The 11792-nt window shown below is 41.0% G+C and overlaps 1 protein-coding gene across 2 annotated transcripts; it reads left to right on the top strand.

Moving 5' to 3' along the window:
• The first annotated feature begins 1044 nt into the window (after positions 1 to 1044).
• LOC135471942 (angiopoietin-related protein 1-like) lies at positions 1045 to 10051 on the top strand. 2 transcript variants are annotated; one of them, XM_064751407.1, is made up of 3 exons: positions 1045 to 1606; positions 8289 to 8436; positions 9250 to 10051. In XM_064751407.1, exons 1-3 carry the CDS (start codon positions 1114 to 1116, stop codon positions 9731 to 9733), a joined length of 1125 nt encoding a protein of 374 aa, XP_064607477.1. In that variant the 5' UTR covers positions 1045 to 1113; the 3' UTR covers positions 9734 to 10051. The 2 variants fall into 2 exon arrangements, with proteins under 2 accessions (XP_064607477.1, XP_064607468.1); XM_064751398.1 differs by lacking the exon at positions 1045 to 1606 and adding an exon at positions 3401 to 4308.
• Positions 10052 to 11792: the final 1741 nt, after the last annotated feature.

The raw sequence follows: 11792 nt of genomic DNA on the forward strand, positions 1-11792 counted from the left end.
CCTCGGAGACCCCTTTCTTTTTTGACCGGAAGAAGATCATGTTACAAAATGCCAAACGCGAGTTTCAAGGATTGCAGAGCAGAGTTTACCGATTTTTGGAGGACGTAGACCGATTTAACAAAATGTCAGCTACCACAAAAAACCCTATGCTATTTTTTCTTGAATCATTGTGATTTTTTATTTATGCTGTTTTATGGAAGCGGCAATGAACTGCTGTCTTATGACTTATGGAAATATTAAAATGCACTTTGCATAAAGATAGAACATGTACCTGTCCAACTATTTCACAAAACTTTGATGTGCTCCTATATTCATTAAAGTCTAGCAATCAATACTTCACTATAGGCGAAATGTTATGAAGAAAAAGTTTTGAGTTTATGTTTTATACTATTCTCCACAGTAAAACTCCTCTTTCGACAAAGGGGCTTCCGTGGCTCAGTCGGTTAGCGCGCTAGCGCAGCGTAATGACCCAGGAGCCTCTCACCAATGCGGTCGCTGTGAGTTCAAGTCCAGCTCCTACTGGCTTCCTCTCCGGCCGTATGTGGGAAGGTCTGCCAGCAACTTGCGGATGGTCGTGGGCTTCCCCCGGGCTCTGCCAGGTTTCCACCCACCATAATGCTGGCCGCCGTCGTATAAGTGAAATATTCTTGAGTACGGCGTAAAACACCAATCAAATAAATAAATAAATAAAACTTTCGACAAAACTTTAATGGCACGCATGTTATACTTGGAGCTTTTCAGCAAAATATTTTCCCCGCCTAAGGTTTGAATTCGTTAATATGTTTCAACAGCTGTTTGCTTGTTTCACAAAATTATCAGTTTTGCTTTTCAATGTTGTTAGAAGTTAAATTTGGTAACTAAGTGTTCATTGTATATGAACGTTGTGTATATGTATGTGTTAAATTATTTCAGGAAGAATGAGGCTAGGTTGAGGTTAAGTATTACAGTAGATATATGTAGATACAGCTGTGTGTGTATATATATACATATAGTGATGTATAACGGGACTTGTACCAGACTTCTTGCAGGCTAAAGGGTTAAGGACTTGACAGCGGTTAGATTACAGTCGGCACATGTTGACAGTGTTGCCGAGGTACACGGTTATCCGCCGCCATGATTTCAGCTAGGCTCACTGCCGCCTTGTGGGCATTTTTCCTTCTCAGCACCCAGTTGACCCACGGGCAGGATTACTACGATGAAGATTACCTTGATTCCACGGACAGTCCGATTGTGGATGTGACCTTACCCCCGTCATCCGTCGACCTTAACACAGACACGCCCGTACCAACCCGTGCGCCGGACCCAAGTTTACAACTCTGTTCTCGAGATCGCACCCTAGCCGGTTGTCCTAAAACTTGGAGCGATGCGGCCGCCAAACTGTACGGCTTAATGAACAAGGTTAGGCTGGATAATGTGGTTGTGATCACGGATTACACAAGCATCAAAGATGAGCTGGAAAGACTGCGGAAGGTCTTCAGGAAACTCAAAGCCATGGCCCGCTTCACGAACGAGCGAGTGTTTTCCCCTGCAGCTATACCAATCCAAGATCCCTCCAAGGCTGTTCTTCTCTACACACCAGAGAATCTGGTGGGTGGTAGATACGATGGTAAGTCCAAAATCCAATTACAAAACTGTTTATGGCTTTAGGTACAAATCTACCAATTCCTATTCGATGCAAAACAAAACAATACTTTTATTATCCAGAATTATACTGGTAAATATATGGCATCCATTAACCCTATTCTTAAAAGTCAAAATGATGCAACGGGTTATTGCACTGATTATGATTCGTATGTGTAAATAAATTGATTACGCAACGGGCCATTCACCCCAAACGATGTTTGCCAGTGTTGTTTACCATATAAAAAAATAAACATGAAGTGAAATATCTTCCGGAAACTTCCTATCATTGATGTTTTTTTAAACATAAAGAACCCATCGATCATGAAAGAAGATTGTTCCTTACAATTTAATTCCATCTAGCAATCCCGATATTTCTTTGTCTTCTCCTTTTTACATTATCGTATTATTACGCTGTGAAAAAGTTTCGCTGCTCATAGCGCATTTTCACGAACATTCGTCAATTAGTTTTCCGGAACTTTAACTCATGCTTCCTTATGGCGCTTTAACTCAGACAACGTCATTTACGACCAAAAAGTTGCAAGAAACTTAATTCACTCCATCGTGAAAATCGTTCCATGTCTATACGGACAATAGACATTCAGGTGAATGTGGAAGAAACATTTACCAGTATATTCAATGCTAGGATATACCAGTAGTTGGACAATGAGTTGAAGGAATTATTTTCTAAAGTATGATGTGTAGGACGACTCAGAAAGAAACATCATATAAGGAAACCTGGTTCGTGGTTCTTCGTTTGGTTGACGTTTGGAAGGTATCCCCGTAATGATCCACACATTGTGCAGATCTTGCATAACTAACGTTAACTTGAATGCAGATTGTGCAAATAAACGAACTTATCTGGAACGATACAATATACAACAGAAACATTCGCCGAAGTGGATGTATAAATTAAGGGACGGGGCAGATCTTTCTTTTTTGTGATGTCTTATTGTCATTATAAAAAAAATTTATAATGGTAATCAAGGCAGCACTAAAGGCAAAAATTAAATGCCTGTCTTCAATGGATGTAAAGAATAAAAATCACTCTCAGCTACAGAAGGGGTCACTGAGCGGTCAAGGTTAGGATAATTGGTTTATCATATTTCGTTCTGAAGGTGGAACCTTATCCGAGGTTGAAATAGCTCGGCTGTCCACAGTACTACAACTCCCATTTGCTGCCTACAGAAGATTAACAAGGATGACGTCCATGTTAAAAGCTATGGCATGCTCTGAGCAGAGTTGATTTAACATTGCCACTACTTGACTATGTGGTTGTTACAGTTTTAGGTTAGGTGTCTCGGCGTGTTTTCCAATATGCTTACCATAAGACACCCATTTATATCTACAGGAACTAACATATATACGATTTTGGAATTCTTTCTCAGCAGTGTGTCACTATGTAGATCACAACAGCAGAAGAATTAGATCCAAATGGTAAATTCACACCTCCTGCTCTGTCGGTATATTGTCTTGCCTCCGTTAAGCGTTTTGGCTTCCTGTCGGTTAGAAAATGATAAACATGGTAGAGAAATTCTTCCGCTCCATACGCCGATTGCATAATGGAACTGATTTCATATTTCGCCGTATCAATGACCTTTGACCTCAACCAGACACATTGCTGTAAGTAATCTTAGACGCCCCTCTGTGGAGGCTGACTGCGGTAAAAACTCTGGCAACCCAATACTGTTCTTTCAGTCCATATGTGGTACATTCTGCGGCCTTTAGTCTGCCTGGACAAGCTAACCCTGGGGTTCACGTGTTCCCGGTGCGTCAGTATTCTGACTGGTCGCGGCGTTGACATAAATTCTTGAAGCAGCTGGGTGACAGATTTCCCCTCCTTCTATACGACTTGTCCGGGGTAAAGGATACGTGCGACTTACCTGTGGCTTGAAGACGAGGGTGGAGGACAGATCGTCAGGATGAGACTGTGGCTTCCTCTAACCGGCCTCCTGATCCTGGCTGTCTATGTCCGGGGTCAGGACTATTACGACTACGATGAGTATGACTACGACTATGACTACGAAGTAGACACAACGACACAAAGACCTACGCCCAGGCCTACTCCTAGACCCACCCCAAGGCCTACTCAGAGAAGAACTCCGCGACCAACGCCTCGTCCAACACCAAGAAGGACTCCCAGACCAACACCAAGACCAGTCCCAAGGCAGACGCCTAAGCCAACCCCGAGGCCTACACCAAGGCCAACTCCTCGACCCACCCCTGCCCCGACGACAAGACCGACCCCGCGAACTACACCTAAGCCAACCACCACCTTTAAACCAGTCCCGCCCAGATGGACCCCAGTTCCGGTCACGCCAAAACCCACACCAGAGCGAGTCACCCGTGCCCCTCTAGTGACCTCTCCCCCTGATCCCGTCACTGCCCCCCCAGGACACTGTCTTACTGCTGTGGATTTGGAGGCGAGATGCCCACGAGGATGGATGACCATAGCAGCCGACATGGAGCGACAGATCTTACTGATGGATGCGGACAACACTCAGAGAGCTGCCGATTACCAGGATCTCCAACATCAGATCGAAGACTTTGAGAAAATGATCCAAGATCTTCAACAACAGGTGGAGTCGTTCCGGGATAGGATGAGCTTCCCGAGCATGGTCGTGGCCAGGGATTCGACCGGATCTGCAGACCCGGCTGCTCTAGATGCCAACGGTAAAACCTATCAGGGTAAGTCATCGGCTTTTTACCCTCCAAATAGCCGATTGATGGGTTCTTGATTAGCCTGCTTGATTAAATATCGTTTCATCTCTCCAAGATAAAGGTGTCTGTGATAATCAGTGTATTGTATTCATACAAAAAGGAGAAAGTGAGAAATCACGCTAGTGGCAAAGGTAATTATGTGCGCGCTTTGCCATAATAATGGCGATTACACCTCCACTGTAAAAATCAGTTCAATATGTACACCAGTAATTGAAAGGATTATTTAATTCCATCTGGTAGAACAGATAAATGGCAACAGTTGAGCAATGCTGAGACCTGACAATTCAGTATAGAGCAACATGTTGTTATAGTAGTGTTTTATAGAGCTATAACAGTCGTCATAAGAACTTGGGGTATCATATGCAAAATGCAGACCGATTATGTGACGTCATCAGAATTAACATAGTGGATTGCTCACAGACCTCAATCATGCCGCTTACTACGCTCAGAAAAGAAAACACCCCGAAAGACACTCCTTTCAAAATCGCTAATTTAAGTGTCTTAGTTGCTCTGACAGAATTTCCCTGTCGACAAGATTTAATGAATGCGTTTAGAAATCCACGCATAGGTTTGTTAACTTATCCGATTTGCAGATAAGTAACACAGGCTCACTCTGGAAATGGCCGCTATGAAGTTGCATTTTTAATAGGTCATTAAGAAGTAGAGCACTGGACACGAAACCAAGCAATCGTTACAATCATATTTGAAAGTCTTGTGACGTCACTTTGTTTCTTACTCCCCTGTAGAGATTCTAGAAACAGTGTTCTCCTCTTGATGTGTTTGAAGTATGTCATTTTGGGCACCTCTCGATGTGCTTGAAGTGTTTGATTTTGGGCTCCAGAGAAGTGTTTTGCGTTGTTCTGGGTATGAGTCGAGTGCTTAGCCTGTTGCTTAGGGTGTTGTACCTCTTAATTTGAACTGAAACTTTAACAGTGTAATAATTACTTTCGTTAGAATATTCCAGAGCATGGATATTGGCATTTTAGACAATTTTATTATAAAGGTATTTCAGTCACCTTTTGTAAAATGCCTTGTTTATTGAATAGTGTTTTAGGTATCTTCGAATGAGCTTTTGACGCATTTTTAGAGGTTACCCACACTGTTAAATGTCAGCTGAGACATGAATGGATTCATTATTTATTTTCAGATAATGAAGGCACAGATCGAATAATAAATTCCAAGTGAAGAAGGACATTCACTCACCGTCAAATAATGTCAATTATATCTAAAACACTTTTAGCGGTTTATGTCTTAATTTTACACCAAGGACCTCTGCAGGACACCGTTACCGAATATTCACCCCTGAGCCCCATGCGGCTAACCAGCCTGTAATAATAATTGACTTCCCTTTAATTTACACATCCGCACCTGAACCACAAATGATTCGGAAACAGATGCCAGTTTTCTATGCAGTTTCTATGACCAAAACTTTAACTTCTCGATTAAGCCTCTTTAAAACGATGACGCGTTTAGCAATGGTACTTGTACTTCTACCCTGAACAGCCAAGTGTGGTTCATTGGTCTGTACTGTGTCTGTCGGTTCAGTGCTGTGAAAGTTTGATCGTACTGATAACACATCCACGGAGGTCTTGCAATTGGATCCTGTATTGGACGGACTGTAACCCAGTTCGGTTAGTGCCAGGCGGAGTGATATATACACGGCGAGTTAACCCTCCACCTGCCTTACTGTATCTTATATCTCCGATTTACTTAAGTCTGTTTGTTAAACGTGCCGTCATATCCAAATAAAGATGCTGGAAACTATTTAATTGTTATCAGTTTTCGTCATTCTTGCAATTATTTTGCATTTTATATTTTTACATTCTTGAAACGGGATCATTACAACTTTATTTGATCATAATTTCTACATTCCTACATTTGTTACTGGATTTTCTTGACTTGCACAAGACTGTACTAAAATGACATGCCGGAAATTTCATCTTCCATCAGGTTTCTTTTTAATCCAGTTTCCACTCAATGACCACGGTATCCAGTGGCCCCAAGAAGAATTTTCATGCAGAACACAAAAAATCTTCAATACTTTGTTTGGTAATAATCCATGGGAATTAAACCGGTTAAGTGTTTTGGAGAGTATTTCCAAGGGCAATAATTCCTCTTATCCTTTGCATGAGCAACACATTCCTATTTGTGTGCTGGCATAATAAAATGCCGAAATACTGAGTGCCAAAGGCTTCATATTTCGAAATAGCGCTCGCTGTGTTTTACATGATTATACAAGTATACTCTTAACGAAATGACATGTTTGTAAAATACCATTTCACTACAGAATTCCAGCATGTTCCTGCTCGCTTAGAACTCGGCTATGTCAAGGCAACCGTAGCCAAAAATGGCATTGGCAACTGCAATGTTTGTAAATGATAGCGCTCACACGATCAGTGATACAATACATCTTCCTATATATCTCCTTATTTAACACTGACACACATATTCCGAAACTGTACCAACATGAGGGTGTTGAAAGAAGATCCAATAACTAGGCGTAGATGCGTAGTTCCATCGTTGTTCATGACACGGTCCAGCGATGAAAAGTCGCATTTAACGCGACACTGTGATATGATGTTATGAAACGTCAATATATGTCATATAAATATGACAGTTGATCCTTGCTGTAACTCTAGAATGTCAAGGATTTCCTTTCGTCGGCATGCAAAACAAAATTACACAAGACACACTTGTAGGTCTGAACTGGCAAAACTGCACTTTTCTTTTTGTTTCATATTCATATAATGGTGTCATTTTGCAAGGGAAAGGGACTAGCGATCAAAGTTCGGCTTTAAAACGAACCTTGACATTCCTGCTGTGCAATTTCTTTAATTCCATTTTAAATAATATAAACCCTTTCCAAGTTTAGAGATAATTATATCGTTGTAATCTAACTAATCTAATATTCCAATTCTCAGTCCGGGCATCTCAACTTGCTTGTTACGGAGGAACTATTCCTGGTTCCATGGTTTTACACTATATTTAAAACACTCACGAACGTTCTGATTTTGTGAACATGTATGTCTTTTCATTGTACATATAAGTAACCAACACATTTACGACATTTCTGTGGACATTTGGCGCCACCAGTAACACGCGTTTTGACAAAACTTACCTGAACTCATTCTGCATTTACATTAGCTTCCCCTACATCCGTTGATATTCCACTGTACCAAGGCCTTAGTACAGCACATGGGTTCATATCACACGAGTTCATGTACAATAGGTTCAAATCGACAAAGGCAAGTTTCATTCTGTCAATTACGTGTACGTGTACACATTTGTGTATAACATGACAAGTCAAGCGTGTATTCAAGATATTATACCAGATTAAGATGAATAACCAAGCTAATAATGCATCTACACAACAGGGCACTGAAAACAAAAATGTCACCTGAATACTTAGAAATATATGTGTTCATTGGATTATTATTTTAAATTTGTTTACTATTTACCTACTGCATTTGTGTCTAGGCCCCCTTATGTTACATTCCATGAATGTCTATAACTCAAATGTTTGCTTATATGCTTTAAGATATCTTTATATGGATGTTGTGTTGTGTTCTGATTTCTGGTGTAAACCATATACAACTACATCAAAAAATTACGAAACATCATCATGGACTAGAATTTGGTTAGTCATTATTACTATCGTTCTACTTGTGCATAGACGTGTTATTTATATATAGGCCTACGCGTAAACCTTACGGCAAGATAATTCTGTTGAAAAATAACCGAAAATACGGTAATGCCTTAACACCGTATTACCTTAATACGGTAACACTTTGAACACTGTGAACAGTGGTGTGGGTAATAACCTTCCATGACGTAACACTGAAATACAAGCCATATTTAGGCTTGTATGTGGTCCTTATGACATACCATGTGTTTTTTTTTATTTACATATCAAACGGATCCACGAAAATGTACCTCTGTATTTACAGATTGCCAGGCAGCCTACAAGAGCGGCAGCTCTAAGACGGGTGTGTACTTAATCAGGCCGCGTGACGCGCCATATGACATCAGAGGTTATTGTGACAACGGATGGACCGTCATCCAGAGGCGATTTGACGGCAATGTGAAGTTTTACAGGTAAAAACCACATCTAAACATTACCTGTGTGTCTAATTCTTTGTCATAACATGTTGACCAGGTCTGACAGCAACCTGCGGATGGCCGTGAGTTTCCCCCGGGGTCTGCCCGGTTTCCTTCCACCATAATGCTGGCCGCCGTCGTATAGGTGAAATATTCTTGAGTACGGCGTAAAACACTAATCAAATAAATAAATAAATAAATAAACATGTTGACCAGATGACCATGAAAGAAAACAGTTAGCCTACATGTTGGAATGAAATAAACCACTTAAAATAGCTTTTTCCAATTTTTCCATAAAGATACAAAAGCCAGTACCACTAGAAAGTTAAACATGTTTGCCTTTTAATTGCTGGGGCACACGCAGTACAGGTTCTAACCCGATCTTGGACAAGGACTTTGCATATTCCCTGTGATCAGATTTATGGAGATCTAAACCATTCAACTAGTCAGAGAATTGGGTGTGTGGAGAGGGGCTTGTAGGTTCATTCGCTTAAAGCTTTGTTTTAACTGCTGATATATTAGGTAACACATTCGAGTGTATTTAGAGATTTCAACGGTACTTGGCAAAGAGGATCGGTTCACTTCAGCGGACCGTTTTACGAAGAAGTTGTAACGCCTGGCGTATTCTTTATGGCAAGATATTTTGAAAATGCTTTTGGTGGAACGTTGCGTTGACATTGTGAAACAGACAAGCCTGTTATCCTCACCCACAAACCTGTCTGCCATCGTGTAAGTAAACATGCTTGATTATAGCGCTACGTCAAACACCTGTCCAATGGATAAACGTCCACTTGGTGCTTTTTGTTTCAGACCGTGGGCTCACTATCTGTCAGGGTTCGGGAACTATTCCACGGAGTTCTGGCTGGGGTTAGAGAGTATCTACCACTTGACCCAACAGGAAGAATACACGCTGAGAATAGACATGCAGGGCTACTCCGGCAAATGGTACTTCATCGTCTATCCCGCCTTCTCCCTCGGGGCTGAGAGGACGTACTACGAGCTAAGCATCGGCAACATGACGGTGGGCTCTATCGAGGACGCCTTAACAGAAAGCAACGGATTCGGCTTCACTACGATGGACAAGGACAACGACGGTTGGTACAAACACAACTGTGCTCGTCATTACTTCGGAGCCTGGTGGTCGAACAACTGTGGGAGCGACCTGAACAGGCGGCTGTGCAAAACCAGCGGTCACGGATGCATGGAATGGGCTGGCATTCAGATGCAAAAGTCTCTTATTCGCATCAAGCCAAGTTCGGCCATCCAGCCCGATGACCTGCTACCTGGTGCATAGGTGAAAGCTTACTAAAGAATAAACTAGATCTTCGTTTTGGGTTTTCGTCCGGCATTGTCATAAATGTTGATGGTTATTTTTTTTTTGATCATTCTTTAAGCATAAAACTCTTATCATGAGTTTAGTTGGTTATTATTAATCCAAAAGTAATAGTAGAATAAATGGAATACTAAGACAGAGAATGAAGTAGTGTTGAGCATTTCTTTTGTCGGTTGATCCATGTTCAAATGCAATTGTTTCCACCTGGTTTATTGAAGATATGCTGTTGATTGTTAAACCGTAAAGTGAATAAAGATCTGTAAGTTTATATTTTTATTATATTGGCCTTTTCCTTCACTATATCAAATCATATATGTTTTGTCCAGTTCTGCAGTATACACAAATGACTGTATTATAAAACGACCATCTTTCCCATGGAGAGAAAACACTTGAAATTTGCTAAAGTGGCTTTAGGTTTCCTCTTCAAAGTCAGCCCCTTTATTGATTTGACTTTACCGTAGTTTTCAAGAATAATTTTGTCATTTCAAGATGATATCTCCTTGAGCTGCCTCGCTGGAAGACCTTTCCAAAGACACCAGAGATGACACCAAATTCACACTGGACTCGAGATTGGCCACCTGGGCTCGTATTTATTCAGCCACTTAAATTATTTATTTGATTGGTGTTTTACGCCATACTCAAGAATATTTCACTTATACGACGGCGGAAGGCATTATGGTGGGAGGAAACCGGGCAGAGCCCGGGGGAACCCATGGCCATCCGCAAGTTGTAGAAGACCTTCCCACTTACGACCAGAGAGGAAGCCAGCATGAGCTGGACTTGAACTCACACCGACCGCATTGGTGAGAGGCTGCTGGGTCATTACGCTGCGCTAGCGCGCTAACCGACTGAGCCACGGAGGACCTCTAGCAACTTAAGTGTTAAGCCATAAATAAAGTACTTTAAATGCAAAACTCAGAAAATGTTGGTATGCTATTTTACAGTAAAGGATCAGTGTACAAATTTCAAACCGCCTAGAGCTGAATATTGTAATTTTTGTCGTGTTTGAATGTTTTACGTAAGTCTTAAGACGTGACAAATATAGGCCCAGGTTTCGAGGAAATCCGATACTACCACTGCGTTTCTGCTTTAACGGAATAGTTTAACACACTATAGGCCGTCTTATGGAGAGAGGGATGAAAAGTTGATAAATCTACAGTGGCGACACAACAGACTTTCGTGTACCAATCAACTCTAGGCAACTTTGTAGGACAACAACTCTGCAAGACGAATTTTCAGAAAAACATCCGACACAAACCACAAAACCCAACTAAAACAGAACATAAAGTAAGAAATGAAGGCGGAGTCAAACAGAGAACAGAAACAGTTTTCAATGATACTAGAATGACTCAAGCAGTGTTTTATGCACGTAAGTTCAATCCCTTTCCAAAAATTGTAACAAGTCCTTTTATATGTTATAGTTTATTAAAAATATGTGTTTCAGCAGGGTTTTGATACAATTCATTGCATTGTTTTCATGTGATTTTTAATTAAGTGGGACGACAACATAGCATTTGGAGTATTTCTACACTGGTGACCTACATGTAAATGCAATTCTGATTATGCCATTGTGCGGGGGTTGTATAAGTTGCTACTTTCTAAGCATTTACGTGAACAATTATAGCCATCACAGGTAAACTGACAAACGGCCAGGTCTCACTGCAGATTAAGGGTCAACATTTGCACAATATCACACGGTTGTCATTCATATGCTCTAGTAAATCCGATGTGTGGATTCTATTCAACCCGTTGCAGATACATCCCGGATTAAGCGTAATTAGACACACAATTATATGGCAGAGTTCCAGAAACTTTAGACGTTAATAGGGATGCTGGTAGCAGGACAATAACTTTATTTCGTATTCAAAACATAAGAAGCTCATTTTAGTACATTCTCCACAGCCAATGTAAAACATTGTTTGAAGAGGCCGTCGAACAATTCCTGACGACCTATGTAACCCTTAAGCTTGGTACTTTTAATCCTTGTCATTCTGCTTATTATTAGTAGGAGTAGATCGGT

The sequence above is a fragment of the Liolophura sinensis genome, chromosome 1 (genome assembly GCF_032854445.1).
Source record: "Liolophura sinensis isolate JHLJ2023 chromosome 1, CUHK_Ljap_v2, whole genome shotgun sequence".
NCBI classification, from domain to species: Eukaryota; Metazoa; Mollusca; class Polyplacophora; order Chitonida; family Chitonidae; genus Liolophura; species Liolophura sinensis.